Raw genomic sequence first — 16896 nt, forward strand, 5'->3', positions numbered from 1 at the left:
ATTGTTAATAACAGAAATAAGGTTTGGGTTGTTAGTATTTGAAGAAAATAACCAAAGTAAAAACTGCAGGAACCAGTTTCATTTCCAGGTTCTACTTTTTAATTAAAAGAAAAAATAGTTCCACAGTCTACAAAATCCTCTACCCCCACAAAAAAAAACTTTTTGTGCGAGTTCACATAACAATTATGACTAAATATTTTCCCTAACTTTTGTGTGTAAATCTTGGTAACAAAATACAATAACTAAATTTCAGTACACTCATGGTATGAAATTTAAAATAAAATTCTGAAAAAAACAAAACAGTTTTGTTAGATATTCATTCATCTAGTGGATTGAGTAGAACACTCTTCCTAGTTATAAAATATTAATATTGTGCTGGGCAGAACGGTAGCGAAAGGGTGAAGAATTTTCATAGCATGAGACTGTCAGGGTTAATTCTCCTCCATTACCACTCCAACCAGGCACTGGGAAAGGGTTGCTGCCATTTACTATTGCTATTCTTGGTCGACAATGAAAATAATTAGGTGTCAATTTAAACTAGAATATATTCTATAGAATGACATAAACAAAATTAAGAATTACAACTCTCCCACCCATTTGTTTTACATACGATTAAACCCTGTTGGCCAAAGAAAAGAAAATCTTTGAGTTGTGAGTTTAGTTCAGTTCGTGCACGTTAAAAATTCGACTTGATAAATTGGAGGTCCACACGCTTAGCTTCCACATTTCCTCTGTCCGTGAGGGTCTAGGAGACGCTGGGCGATAGTAGGAAGTGCCACTGCCACTACTGCAGTCGGGCTTCACTTTGTCTGGATCAGCTATCCTCGGCTACAGAGTACTAAATTGTTCTGGTGATATGAGCTCATCTTCTCGTGTTGTAGCACAACTCAGTGGAAGATAAATCCTCCCATCCACTGTACTATTCTTTCATCCACCTCACGAAAATACACAAAGGAGCTCGAGAACAATGAAAGTTCTTCTCCTTTCCACACTTATAACACAGTTGCACTCCTCCTCTCGTCAGATTCTCAAACACACTGTCCTGGAAAATGCACGTTTCCCTCTTCCAACTAAATTATTAATAAAGAAAGAAAGAGTCAATCAGTCCGTCAGTTCTATTGCCCTTTAGCTCCTCTGTCCTCCCTTGGACCAATGGTCAACCGTCTTTCATGGTTCCTCTCCATTTACCGGGTTTTACACAATAAAGGAAAAAAAGTCACTTCTTGCAGACCCCCCCTCCTTTTCACATAACACACACAACTGCCAACTCGTGTCCTTATTCACCTCTAGCTTAGTTCCTGTATACATTCTTTGTTGTAGCTTTAGTACTCTATTATTACATGTATAACCACCCTTCATTTCTATGAAATGGATAGGGGATAACTGGTGATCGGCGGAATTCGGCAGTGGACATGGACAATGACAGAGGATTCCGCTGATAACCAGTTACTGGACATCGGTCGGTGAGACGTTTTAACTGTTTGGGAGTAGACTTTTTATATTGCACCTTTCGGGGCTGATTAATGGGAGGGATACATAATATGGAAGTTTTCATTATGGCTTAGACTACATTCAAAAATCACTTTTTAAACCACATGCACCTTTTAACCAATCCTTTTTTTTTTTTTTATAATAAGTGACACGGCATGATACCAATGCCAAGAAAAGCCTGAAGAAGGGGAAAGTAGTTACCCCGAAACATTGCTCTAATCAACATTGGACTACTCTCTAATCGTAAGTAAGCAATTTTAGTGTTTTTAGAAAAAGTTTTTTTTTATTTTTAATAAATACATTAATTCGTTTATCTCAAGTGAGTAATACTACGCACTCGTGCTATTATTATGTACAGTCACGGACACTGCCGGCTTGTAATGAATACATTGACTTTCAATGGAATCGTTACAAGCCGGCAGTGTCCGTGACTGTACTAACAGACTGCTGGCCTCACTCCCACCTACCTAGGTTGCAAAGTAAAATAAACCAAATCAATCAACCACTTTGGTAGTTCCGTAGTTCCTTTCTGCTTTCTTTAAAAATTGTGATTCTCTCAAAATTTCAATAGGGGCTGTAGCATCCATACCCCCATCAGTGACCTCTGCAGTCGCCAAATCTGAACCCAATAGATATCTTCTGATTTACATGTCACCCCGTAACTGGTTGGATGATTTTGAATTTGAACATGCATACATGCAAACAATTTATAGCCACACACAAACATGTGCACGCGCACGCGCGCACACACACACACACATATATAAATGTATTATGTAAATAATATAAATGTTACTAAATTTTCAAAAACCATGTCCAGCAATTCCTCGTAGAAAAATAAAAGAACCAAATGAATATAAATAACTCCGCTGATAGAATAGAAAGAGTGTTAAACATATCTGTTTGCTCTGTTAATCTTTATATTGTTACGAATATACGGGGTGTTCAAGAAGTCTTTGTATGAAAACAAAAATTAACTGTATCTGCTATATGCAACATGGACAGGAAGAAATGGTACCAAAATGATCGGAAACTATTCAAGTTTTTTTTTTGTTTCAGTTTTCTGTAATGTTGCAGTAGTGTAGCAGTGCCAGTGTCCAGCAAACCGGAAATGTACACAAATCAGGAAAAAGCTGAGTGTGTCCTGTGGTTTCAAGAGAGCAGGTCACAAAAAAACAGTGCAGAGACAGTTTCAAACATCCTATGGAAAGGTGCTGCCCGATGGTAGGAGCATTAATTCGTGGTACGACAAATTCAAGACCACAGGATCTGTTGCTGACGCACCGAGAAGTGGCCGAGCATCAACCTCAGATGAAAGGGTGGAAGATGTCAGAGTGGCTTTTGTCCGAAGAAATCCGTACATACGGCCTCACGTGAATTACAGATACCAAAAAGTTCTGTTCATGATGCGTTACACAAATGTTTATTGTTTCGTGCATACAAAGAGCAAATCCTGCAGGCTTTGTTCCCCAATGACGGCAAACGTCGGTATAACTTTGCGATGAAAATGTTATCACGCATTGACGCTGATAATGGCTATCTGGAACATGTTGCTTCTTCAGACGAGGCGGTCTTTCATGTCAGTGGTTTAGTGAATAGACACAACGTGCATATCTCGGGTAAAGAGCTCCCTCATGAGGTGAGGGAGTCAACCATGGGAAGCCCGAAGGTGAATGTTTGGTGCATGCTGCTGCATGACAGAAAAATCGAACCATTCTTTTTCTGTGAGGACACCGTAACATTTGGAGTGTATCTCAACATGTTGCAATTGTTTGCTGTTCCTCAATTGCTAGAATACCACCCAAATGTTATCTTTCAATAAGACGGTGCACTGCCACATTGGAGTCTGGAGGTTCATTCGCCTACCTTGATTAGACATTTCCTGGAAAATGAATTGGTCGAGATGGACCGACAGCGTGGCCTGCACGATCTCCAGACATAACCCCTTTAGATTTTTTTCTATGGAGTTATGTGAAAGACAATGTCTACAGAACTTGCAACTCTGCAACAATGCATAACCCAAGTCATCACATCAATCCCTCCTGTGATGTTGGCTAATGCATGGTGAGAAGTTCAGTTTTGACTAGATGTACTCCGTGCTACCAAGGGTGCTCACGTGGAGATTTATTGATTTCTTTCCTATTGCCAATAAAACTTGAATAGTTTCCGAAATATTCTGGTACCACTTTTTCATGTCTATGTTGCATATAGCGGATACAGTTATTATTATTACATTTTTTTTTTCATACAAAGACTTCTCGGACACCCGGTATTTTTATATCCTCATTATCTTTCTAATCTTCAAATATATTATGTATCGGATTGGATCATAAACTGTGTAACACTCACGAATATATGCAATGTAATATGATATCATGTAATTGACGAAACCATGGACCATTGTAATCCCTAAGGTGAATAATAAATCAATCAGTCAATTCACTAGACATATTGGCACAAGTGTCCCTCCAAAAAAGCTAACAGTGGCGTACGCAAGGGGGGTGTTACGGGGTTTAAACCCCCCCCTTGAGCTTGTGGAAAAAATTAAATGGCCAATTTTTCACAGTCAAACATCTGGGACAATAATATTACTATTACTACTTCCACTACTACTACTACTACTACTACTAATAATAATAATAATAATAATTTGAATTATTATTTCCATGCAGCATGGAGAAAAGCAGAGCATTCCAAACACATGCGTCTTTCAGAGTGATGCTTTGAAAATAAACACGAGTTTATGAGGTTAGGTTAGGGTAACTATGATTTAAAAGAGAAAAAAGTTGTTTTGTATCTCAGTTGCAACAATGTTCAACAGACTGGCGTACGCAGGATGTGAATTATCGGGGACATTTATGCGGGGAAAAAGCCGGGAAAATTCCAACCAATTTCGGGAATTTCGAATCCGGATCTCCCGCGTGATTGTCACTTGTCAGACGCTCTACCGACCAGATCACCGCAGCTCCTTGGATGAGTTCCATACTTTGATTATTTCAATTTATTTTAATATATTTTCTTGTATTTACGGATCTTCTTCACCCTTGAAATGTCTCACCTCGTTGACCAGACAATTATTTCGTAACAAAGAAACAAAAGAATGCTCCCAGGATTTGATAAAAATAGAATGACTAGAAAGTAATTTCTTTCTATTGTTTTCATAAATACTATATTTATGTAGATCTCTACTACTTAATAGTAGTAGTAGTGGTATTAGTAGTATTATTAGCATTAATTCAGCTAATTAATTAATTATAAGTATTATTAATTACTTGTGATTATTATTTAATTAAAGTATAATAAAACAATGGTATGTGAATTTGGAAAAAGTTTTAGAAATAACACCCCCCTTGATGAAATCCTGTGTACGCTACTGAAAGCTAGTGCTATGTACACTGAGTTTGTTTCACTGGCAGACTAAATACATTACACATACCTTTTAAGTAGTTCCATAAATGCAATAGATATTGAACAATAAACACCCAAATATTTATATAAAAAGTTTTTATTCATTATGACAATTTAGTGAATGTATAAGAATATTATAAAATGGTACAACATATAAAAATATGACTAGGCTACATATTTTTCCGTGTCAAAACATGTTATAAATACTTAATTGACACTGTAAAAGACAAAGGCACATTATTTAAGTATGCAGGTAACTTCATCAATGGTTGTGTCCATTCACAGTACAAACAATAAAATAATGCAAGTTTTAATATATTTGATTGATTCATTCCTGTAAAATGGAGTAGTATTATTACATTTTGGTGCTTTCTTCTTCACAAGGCTCCTTGGTGGTTGCTGTTGCAGGCAATATCAGTTCCTCTTTTGCCTTCTCTTGGTGTTCGCTTGGGGTTGAGTTCCATGGCTGAACTTCACCAGAACCAAAAATCAGAAACGCTGTTCCGCAGAATAAATACACCCCTGCTGTTATCCAGAAGACCAATGTCCATTGGTGAGAAGTTTGCTGAAATGACAGAAGGAACTTTTCAGTCACCATAAGCACCAACACGAAAACACACAGCTACTTTATTAAGAACAGTATCTAGTAAGAAGTAAGTCTTATTTTAACCTTGAGAGTAACTGTAATTATTTCAGGAAGACATACGGTTAGATTTCAGAAATTTTCCAAGTGTATTGTATGACATCAGCCAGGCCTTACAGATTTTTCACTTTGTAATTCCAAAGATATTGAGTTTAGATCTGGTGACTGCAGAGCCCATTATTTTCGTAATATTTGCCAATTAAATACTTCCCCCAGTATGAACACTGTGTGTAATGCCAGCTTCGTGGCTGATCATATTCTCATTTTTCATCTCACCACTGAATTCCCTGTCTTACAGTTTCAGCCTGGTCATACATGTTTTTGTGAGTGTCCCTTCATCAATTTTCATCTAATCATCACTTATCCTCATTGTCTCAATTATCCAAAGTGGCAGAAAAGCGATATACAATATCAAAACTACAAAATATCATGCACGATAGTCTTCCCACCAAAAGGTCAACTCCATGTTGTATTTGTGTTATTTTACATCACATTTCTGCCACATTTATCTAATGACGACAATGAGGATGAGTGGTAATTCAATGAAATTGATGAAGAGATACTCAAAAAGTCCAAGTTGGGATTTGAACCCAGGAACTTCAGCGGTGGTTGGCCACCAAGACAGCCACCACTCTTTATAAAATAAGTATTATGATGAAAAATACTTAATAAATAGTGCTAGTATTTGTTACGCAGAGAAATGTCTCATGGATATCTCTGCCATGTACACTTTTATTTATACCCCTCCCCTTCTCCATATATACATCTCTACGTTATAATGCATTATCAACTCCTCCAGGTCGCCTCTTGCTCCATTACAGAGGAATGCACTTTACCGGGCTTCGCTCTATGAGTGCACTATTTACCATAGCGCTAACCCACTCTTGCAGTTTATCATGCAAGAGTCTCTACGCAGTCCTCTCCTTACGTGCTGTACCTCTAATTTGAGCTATGAGCACACTATTTATGAAAGCGCTCACCCGCACCCAGTGATCAGAACGCTACATTTTATAAGTAGCTTCGCTACAACTACAGCTACTCTTCAAAAATGTAGCTTCGCTACAGCTACAACTACATTTACCAAAAAGTAGCTCGCTACACTACTCCTGTTCGCTACTTCGCTACTTTTGCGCTACTTCTGTATTAAAAACTTAACCAACTATATGGCTATTCAAAAGAAGCCCTAGTATGATAGTTGTACGTACTGAAAAATAGATTCTGTTATTTATTACCATGATTCCCTTCATTCTATAATTTTTATAGCAGTGTTACTTCAGTTACATATTTTTAATAAAGTGTTTGAGAATAAAGTACCTTTGTAAGTGGCATATCAATTCAAAAAACTAGGTCTTACACGAATCCGTGATGTTCTTATTGTCATATCAAAAATATTTATGTGACATACTTCCTTTTAAAATTAATTGGAAGAATATCGCAAGTATCGAAATTAACTATAACGTGTTGCGCAAAATGGGAATAAGATAAAAATGTGATATTTAGCCATTTAATCTTCTTAACATAAACAGAATGTTATTTCGGGAATGGCGGATATTTTCTCGAACCTTGAGGATAGCTGGGGAATGCTTCTAATGGTATAAATGAGAAACAGGTGGAGCAATTTCTTTACGTAAGTTTTTCCATTGAAAATGCTTCCCCGACGACACAGTGAGAATTGTAATTGTCACCTTGTATTCAAAGGGCCCCAGGTGCGATACCCAGCGGAGGGCAGGCTACATGGAGGTTCGTATCAATCTCGATCAGCTGATCTGTGCATAAAGTGGACTTAAAACAAATAGTAGGAAAGACGCCTAGTTGGGAGGATGGGAAATTCCTGCTCCTCCATTCCCCACTCTGCTCATCATTCATCATTCTTCCTCGTTCTCACAATTAGTCAAAAGTGGCAGAGAACGGCCATAGATAAGAAAATAACTAAATAAACAATGCATCCTCATGATTAGAAAAAGTTACAGAAAAGGGACGCAAAAGTAGGAAAAACCCATAAATTTGAAAACTGTATTAACAAAGAAAATTGTTATTTCTGCAGGAAAGTCAATAACTTGTACATTCTTTTTACGATATGATAAAATATATTGAGTAAACTGATGTGTATATCCGAGTGTTCTAAACATACTGTTATTTTAAAATTTGCCATCAAACATTATGACCAGAATAATTGTAATTCCAGAAACACTTTCGCTCTTGTAACAATAATTTCTTGCCAGTGTGATCCTATACACTGACATTGATCAATGCTGTTAACGTACTGAACCATTGATTGCTGGCACTATTGCTTTGTCAGATTAGTAGGAAATGGATCCCTTATTTTGCACTGTAAGTTGAGTTTTACACAGTAAATATCGACATTTTGCTGTCTGTTACGTCATGGATATCCACAGGATTTGTTCCAGGGGTGGCGCAAACGGGGCATTTTTTACTGGAGGTGTAGCAAATGAGGCATGATTCTCCCCAAAATAACGATGCAGATAAAATAAATGGCTATTAGCCGGAATATATTCATGTATGCCAGTTACTTATCTGGATATTAGAATTATTCAGATGCTAATGAAATAAATTACGCAGATATCTATAATCTGCGTTATAAAGATATTTATAATCCAGATTATCTGTATTTGCATGTAATGGGGACTTTGTCTTTTTGAGTCTCTTGCAAAAGTAAGCAATATTAACTAACTAACTCTCTAGCCTTCTTAAACCCGAAGGTTCATGGCTGCAGCAACACAGGCCTTCCATCTGTCCCTATCTTGAGCAAGATCTATATACTCTTTTCCATCCATACCGATTTCCCTTAGGTCCATCTCAACGTTGTCCCCCGACCTTCGTCTTGGCCTTCCTACAGGTCTCTTACCATCAGGTTTCCCAACAAGAATCCTGTAAACTCCTCTTTCCTCTCCCATTCGTGCCACATGGCCTGCCCACCTAAGTCTTCTTGATTTAATTATTCGAATAATATCTGGACATGAATACAAATTATGTAGTTCTAAATTATGTAACCTTCTCCACTCACCTGTCTCCTCATCCCTTTTAGGTCCAAAGATTTTCCTAAGGATCTTATTTTCAAATACTCTCAATTTATGTTCCTCTTTCAATGTAAGGGACCAAGTTTCACATTAATATAATACTACAGGCAAAATTACGGTTTTGTATATTTTAACTTTTAATTTCTTTATGAAGAGAGAAGTAACATGCATTTCCTGAATGAAGCCTAAGTTTTATTTCCTCTTTAATATAATTTTCATTTGTTAATATTACTCCTAAGTATTTGAATTTGGAAACTGGTTCAAACGAGTTGTTATCAATAATTAGATTTTGATTATTACCTAACACTTGGTTTCGGCCTGTAAGCATATATTTAGTTTTCTCTTTGTTAACTTCCAAACCTATCTCTTTAGCAGTTTTGAAAAATATTTTAGCATTATTCTTAATTGTATTCACATCATCCCCCAGTAAGTCTACATCATCTGCATATGCTAACAACTGAGTCACACCATTTAATTTTAGTCCTTCTTTAGTTTCTTTTACCTTCCTTACAGCATATTCTAAGGCAAAATTAAAGAGCAATGGAGATAATGCATCTCCTTGTTTTAACCCATCATGAATTGTAAATTTGTCAGACACATTAATACCCACACGAATTTTACTTTCTGTTTCACTGGTGCATATTTTTATCATCCTAACAAGCTCCTTAGGTATTCTAAACTCTACTAATATATTATATAATTTCTCTCTTTTGACTGAATCATATGCTTTTTTGAAATCAATGAATAGCTGATGGACATTTTGATTATATTTCCACTTTTTCTCAAGTGTCTGTCTGATGTGAAAAATTTGATCTGTAGTTGATCTGTTATGTTTAAATCCACATTGATAATCACCTATAATTTCATTAGCATATGGTGTTAGTCTTGTTAAAAGAATGTTAGACAATATTTTGTATGTTGTTGAGAGTAGAGAAATTCCACGGTAATTATTGCAGTTCATTTTATCACCTTTTTGAAACACAGGAACAATTATGGATTCTTTCCACTGTTGAGGGATTTCTTCTTTATTCCATATTAAACAAATTAATTTATGAATTTGACATATTAATGAATTTCCACCATATTTAATTAACTCAGCTGGTAAGCAATATTACAGTTTATTTTTGACGCCACTTTCCAAAATTACCTCACAATTCTCAGGAAAAATGTAGCTGTAGCGAAAATTTCGCTACAACTACAGGAATTTTGTAGCTTCACTACCGCTACAACTACAATCTTCAAAATGTAGCGCCGCTACAGCTACCGCTACAAATTTTGTAGCTAGCTACAGTAGCGACGCTACAAGTAGCGCGCTACTTCCGACCTCTGCCCGCACCCACAGTTTATCATGCAGAGGTCCCTACGTACAGCGCTCACTCTTTATGTATCCATCTGCTCTATGCAACTCTCTATGTATCCATGCGGCTCTGAGTCTGTCTGTCACGAACAAGTCGGAACATGGTGTGTATATATACACCTCCGACAAACTGGTCTGCCCCCAACCATCAGGGCGAAGGCCCTATTGTTACCTTTTAAACCAGAAAGCTATTGGGAGGAAACAACCGTTGGCTTCCCCGGCTACTGGACAAGAAGCAACCTAGGCCAGAGCATTTACAAGCATCCAAACTTTTACATATATATTTCCATTTTCCAGCTGTGTGCATTAAAACCACACAGCATAATTCAAAAGTGCTTTGTCAAAAATAAGAAATAAATGGATATAAGAATGTAATTTATACACATAATTTGAATAGCTTTGAGTTTGATATTTGTGAATTTTCTCTCAATCTCAATCTCTGAGCAAATATAGTTTATAAATAGAAGATTTCAACTACCATGTCCCAAAATTAATATTATGATTAACTAATATGCTAAATAATAAAAAAAAAACATTGAGTAAGTTAGAGTGACATCCACTCTTGCCTGTGAAATGGTAATATATAGATAGCACTGCACTAACAATGTTAATTTTAAATTTCAAAGATTGTTTGTGTACTTACATTATCATTTGTCAGATAGCCGGTTATAATAGGTGATAAAACACCTGGTATCATGGATAATGTCTTTATCAATCCAAGTATTGCACCTGTAAGGAAAAGTTTCTCTTCTTGAATCTGTTTTCTCCATTATTTACTAACCTTATTACAACTACTGATTTAAAATAATAAAATTTTTGAAATAACACAAGTGTAGTTTATACACAGACTGAATCATAACACCATTAAGCTTTGTTTCCATGATATGAAAAACTCAATATGCTGACCAAGACAGAAATTTATTTTATTATAAAACATTAACTAAACGTAACGTTTCAACCTTCTAGCAAGGTCTTCATCAGAGTCTGTACCAAGTACAAATGAAACAAGGTACAAAACAGGACGATATATATACACAGAAATCACTCCCCTCCAGGCACATTCCAGCAGGTGGTCTTCCTTGTCAACTGTACTTTCACCTGACAGGCGATTTAGCTAAACATTTCCTTTCATCTGGAAAGTGGTTGGACTCTTATCTTACACTCTTTTTCCTTATCCTTTCTTTATTCATTCCTCTTCCTTCTTCTCTCTTTCCTTTCCACTCTTTCTAACACCTTCTTCCATTCTTTGTTTATCTTCAGTCCCCCATTCCAGTTCATTGTGTCTTCTTCACCTTTCTTCTCTATTTCCTTGGCCCCTTCCATTTTCTCACTAGTATTCTCTTCTCCCTTCCTATCTGCTTAGCCTCATCCCACTCTATGTCATGTCCTGTTTCTCTCGTGTGTTTAAATATCGCATTTCTCTCTATCTATTAAGTCGAACATCATCCCTATGTTGTTTCAACCTGTCTTTCAGCCTCTTGACTGAAATTATGGGCCAATCTCTGTTAATACAATATTCTTACAGTGTAATCTGAAACAAATACATTTTCTTGTTGCAAATTATATAAAAAAAACTAGTCTGAACTAGTAAGAAGAAATACAGAGAAGGAACTCAGAAAATATATTATAAATTATTAAAACCTTTGGTTCAACCTGGTGGACCTTCCCGATGGTGTAGTAGTAATGCTGTCACCTTGTAATCAAAGGGTCTCTGGTTCAAACTCTGGTGGAGGCACATAGTGGTTCAGGTTCTGCTTTAAACTGTAGGTCCAGCCCCATCTATGCATATAGTGGACATAAAAGAGCTTTGACTTTTCACTTTCACTCGACTAGGAATTGAACCTGGGCCCTCCTAATAGGGCTTTCAAGCCAACTTCTGACCTTACCATTAAGTTTTCTGTTTATTACAGATATAAACCAACATCCACCTTAAAACTTATAATTGAGGTAACTAATCATACATAACACCTATTTTTAAAATATTTAAAAATATTCAAAAAACAAAGAAAGTGGTACTTACATTTTGTGAGTATGTTATTTACAAGACAACATTTTGAGAATCTACTGTTCTCTTCTTCAGGTCCAAAACTCCGACTACGAAAAACTTTCCATAGCCTCGTCAAGATATTTTAAAAAACAGGAATAAGGATGTGGGTTTGATATGGGTTAGACAGGAATTTAAAAACTATGCCTAAAACTGTTGTTGCCTCCATTCTGTTACAAATTAACAGTCCCTGAAGTTAAAAGACCCTTCCATCTAAAACACGTATTTCAACATTGAACAATTTTAAAAAGTTTAAAATCTGCCCACGTCATTTCACTACCTGTAGTAACCTCAGAATGTTTCCTCACTGAAGGCATTCAGTTCAATTTTGAAATACTTGTTTTAGATGGAAGGGTCTTTTAACTTCAGGGACTGTTAATTTGTAACAGAATGGAGGCAACAACAGTTTTAGGCATAGTTTTTAAATTCCTGTCTAACCCATATCAAACCCACATCCTTATTCCTGTTTTTTAAAATATCTTGACTTGGCTATGGAAAGTTTTTCGTAGTCGAAGTTTTGGACCTGAAGAAGAGAACAGTAGATTCTCGAAACGTTGTCTTGTAAATAACACACTCAAAAAACGTAAGTACCAATTTTTTTGTGTTTTTTGAATATTTTTAAATATTTTTAAATATTTTAAAAATTGGTGTTATATTGCTATTGTGAGTTATTCGCACATTCATAATGAGAACTAATCATACCGAACTATCTATTGCTCAAAATGCAAATACCCAGCTGGGGTAACATTACCACCTTGTACCCAAGGGGTCTCAAATTTGATACAACAACTCAACTCAACTCCTAGCTGGTGTGTGTGTGTGGGGGGAGGGGGTGATGCTTGGTCGAATTTGGTGATAGGGCATGTTAGTATATATGACCTTTTGAATTTTAATTTTTGTTTTCAGTCCACTGGCTAATTGGGAATCTGAACCACTAAGTGCTTCCATCAGGTATCGAACCCACAACCCCTTGGATATAAGGCGACGATGTTACCAGTATACCACCAGGGAGACCCGCCTGCTTCCATGGATCAACTGGGCCTCCCCGATGGCATAGTGGTAATGTCATCGCCTTATAATCAAGGGGTCGTGGCTTCGATACCTGGTGGAGGCACATAGTTGTTCGGATCCCACTTTACACTGTAGGTCCAGTTCCTATTAGCCTATCTGTGCATATAAGTGGACTTAAAACACAAACTCAATCAAACTGAAAACCATGGATCAACATGGATACAATCCAGTAGGTGAGCTATGCATATGCAAGTATGAATGGAATGGGAATGCATTATGAAATCCATCTTAACTAAGGGGATAGCATCCTCCCATGCCCCCACCCCCTCCACTTCGAGCACTGGAACTATTTACATAAAATAGATTATGGCCCACAGAAGATATATTACAGCATAGTGAAAAAATAGAGTTATAGTATTCAGAAGTGAATTAAAATCTGGTGCAACATTGGAATATTTCCAGTTTAGTTACAAACCTGCAAAATTTGGGCTAATATCGACAATATTTGAAAGGCTCCCAGAAGAACTAGCTCCGCCTACTGCACTTGTAAGCACAAGGAGAACAGCAGCTATTGTAGAATCTGTATGTCCAATGTAACCAATCAGAAGTAGCAAGATTCCTGGAATATATTCACCTGAAAATTGACATCAGTACATATGCTAATGAATGCAATTTTCTTAAGAAAGGTAGCACATGAAATAAAGCTATACAACTCTAATTCCCAACAAAATATCATTAAAAGATATAGATTATCCTGTGGATTTTAACTGTTAAGTTTAATGTCAATCCAAAAACAAATAACAGTGTTATGTTATTAGAAACATGCTTAATCCTAAAGGGTAGATAGTGGGGTGTGTTTGAATCTTGAAATGGAAAGAGGGGTTACAGCTTCTCTTTCAGTGGTCAGCACTATTTTCTCTAGTGCCCAGTTGATACCAGAGTTGTAGTTGAGGGTATATGGTGGTATGCACCATATACCCTCTGGTTAACCTTCCTCATTGGTGTATACCTATTGCTACAATGCATATACATTATACTTTGGTTTCATTTATATTTATTTATGTAATTTGATCATTACTCCAGTTAGCTTATTACCGTTAAATGATTTATCTATATAATTTCTCAACCTATAGGTCACGACCCACTGCTGGGTCCTGAGGGGGGTGGACAGCGAAGTCTGAATCAAAAATTTATTTACATGGGCTGATTTTTTAGTAGTGGCAACTATGCTATAGTGATGCCGAGCAATGGAGCCAGGCAATGTTGTTTATACCAAAGGTTAGTTACATGCGTACCCTCCCTCAGAGCAAATAAACTTACTCTTCTCACTCCATGCCTATGCGCAGTTACAAGAACAGAGCAGTTGTGAGCGAGCGGTCGCGGAGTGCAGTCAAGATGTTTACAAAACAGGAGCAGCAGAGCTGGTTAAAAATTGAATATGCTAGAGGTTGCACAACACGACAGTGTCACAAACAGCGGAAAACAACCTGCGAGCAGCTCTGAGGAGAAAACGGCGACACATTATGCATACACACAAGGAGAACTAGAAGTAATGTTTTCTAAACATTTTCGTAAGGACAATAAGGTTGTGTAACCATAAGGATGAAATTTTAAAAAAAGAGGAAAATTGGATCATGAGGGTGGGTAAAAAGAATGGATATAAAGAGGCTGATTTGAGGAGGAACTTAAATAGAGCACGCAAAATATGCGAAAAAGAGTTGGAGGGTATGAGTGTGGAAAGAGACTCGAAAAGAGGTGAGGCGAAAGGGAAGGAAGAAGAAATGAAGTTGAGATATATATATAGGAATCCCGTATTTCAAAGGGGTCTTGGAGAGAATTGAAAAATTAATAATGGAATTTTGAATTAAGTGTGGGATGTAGGCTGCAAAACTATAGATAAACATTTCACTGAGTACAAGAAAGATGGAAAAGATAGAGAAAAAGAGGGAGGAAAGAAAGGGGTATACAGTATTAAATGCGAGTGCAATAAGGAATATATCGGACAAACGGGAAGGAGTATGGTATGGATATAAGATGGAGAGAGCACGACAAAAATATATAAGGGAGGGAGTTCCTAGAACAGCTGTCAGAGCATATTATTGAAGAGGGACATGAAATTAAGAAACAGGAGGTCATTTGCAATGAAAATAAACAAATCAGTAGGAATGTATATGAGGCTTCCTACATTTGCAAAGATAGGGATAATAAATTTAACAGGAAGGATGGAAATGTGGGCGGGATTTGGATAGGGATGTTTAAAAGATGGGAAAAGCATGATTACAAAAACATAGGTTTCCATGTTACGCCGGACGTTATTCGCAAAGCTCAGGAAATGCGCGACTTTGAATGCGACATGACATAAGCGGGAAGGGAAAATGTAGGGGAAGTATGTAAGAGGGGAGCGGTAAATGGATAACTTCCTGCATTCGGCGAGGAAGCATTCTAGAATCGCCACGGGGAAGTGAAATGGCATGCGCCTTTTTAACTTTTTAAGGAGAAATGCTTCTTTTAGAATGATTCTTTTAACTTTTGTGGTTTTAAACAACAGTGTGGAATGGGAGTTGTAACAGGTTTTGGCAATTTTTTTAAAATTCCTCCTTTACCAGAGTCAAACCTATATCCTTTTTCCTGCCTTTTGAATTGACTTGACGTGGCTATGGAGTGTTTTCGATAGTCAAAATAGAACCTGATGAAGGGAACAGTGGTTTCCCGAAACGTTGTTCGGAAATAATATATACTCACTAATCGTAAGTACAATAAGTTTTTGTATCTTTAAATATCATTTAAGAATATATATTATTCTGTAATAGTGAGTAATTCACACAACCATCCCCCATACTCTCTGGATTTAAGTCCCTGAGACTTCGACCTAATCTCTAAGATGAAGGAACCACTTCGTGGGATTCGCTTCCAAACAGTTCAAGACATTTTTCTGGCAGTAGATCGCTCTCTTCATACTATCAACAGATTAGGAAGTGCCAACAACATCCGACGGCTTCCACATCGCTGGCAACACATTGTACACAACGCTGGAGACTACATTGAAGGCCTGTAAAACTTAGAACCATGTATGTATGCTGTGTGTCTAGAAAATAAATAGTTGCCACTACTAAAAAATCAGCCCTTGTACTTTGTGTCTTAAAAAACATGAGAGTAAAACTAGGATAAAAACTGTGTGGTATCAGCTGTGATGATTCAGGCATTGGAACTAATTTTTAGATTCAGACTTAACAAAGTTTTCGATATCTTTAAGAGGTGAGTGCCCTGAACTTTCAGATGAGGCATTAAAGTTGCTTATTCTCCACCTCAAATTTGTACAAAATAGGGATTTTCATCTCTGATTCAAGTGAAAAGAAAATGCAGAAATAGACTAGACACGCACTCAGATTTATGACTTAACCAGTATTGAACCCAACATACCCCAGCTTATGTGGAAAAGGCAGCCCCAACCGTCACATTAGTTCGGATTAGCCTTTTAAATTACATATTTACTTTTCAAGATTGAAGTATGTGTAATTTGTTTAAGCGAGCGTAAAAGAAGGCTTCTTAAAGTTCTCGATGATAGCCAAAATTTGATTATAAACTGGGTGCAAGTAATTCTGCCGGCACACGTGCTTATGGGTCCCATGAAGTGTAATATCCTTCAAGGTGGGTCCCAGACTGAAAAAGGTTGAGAACCACTGCTCTGTATATTTAATGCAAACATAATTCAAAGTTAATGGACATGGACTCCACTTAATGTTCCATGAAGCATAGTGTATACCTTGTGAAAATTTTTGGACTACAGCACTGGCCGATACCATTTTGAACCGATACCCGTATCGATGTCAATAAAGACATTGAGAGATTCGTGATTGGCTGGCATGCTCGGAGCTTCGATGAGAATATGAGCATGCTTCGTCTT

At 37.0% G+C, this 16896-nt stretch overlaps 1 protein-coding gene across 1 annotated transcript in view; it reads right to left on the reverse strand.

Moving 5' to 3' along the window:
• Positions 1-5012: 5012 nt before the first annotated feature.
• LOC146003517 (sialin-like) overlaps positions 5013-16896 on the reverse strand; it is a 47354-nt gene continuing 35470 nt past the window's right edge. Inside the window, exons 9-11 of the mRNA XM_083141805.1 lie at positions 13468-13626; positions 10581-10666; positions 5013-5464 (exon numbers count right to left, since the gene is read on the reverse strand). Coding sequence (XP_082997931.1) covers positions 5255-5464; positions 10581-10666; positions 13468-13626 — 455 coding nt within the window. The 3' untranslated portion in view covers positions 5013-5254. The remainder of the gene's footprint in view (positions 5465-10580; positions 10667-13467; positions 13627-16896) is intronic.

This window comes from Lepisma saccharinum, chromosome 20 (genome assembly GCF_977018435.1).
Source record: "Lepisma saccharinum chromosome 20, izLepSacc3.1, whole genome shotgun sequence".
Classification (NCBI taxonomy): Eukaryota; Metazoa; Arthropoda; class Insecta; order Zygentoma; family Lepismatidae; genus Lepisma; species Lepisma saccharinum.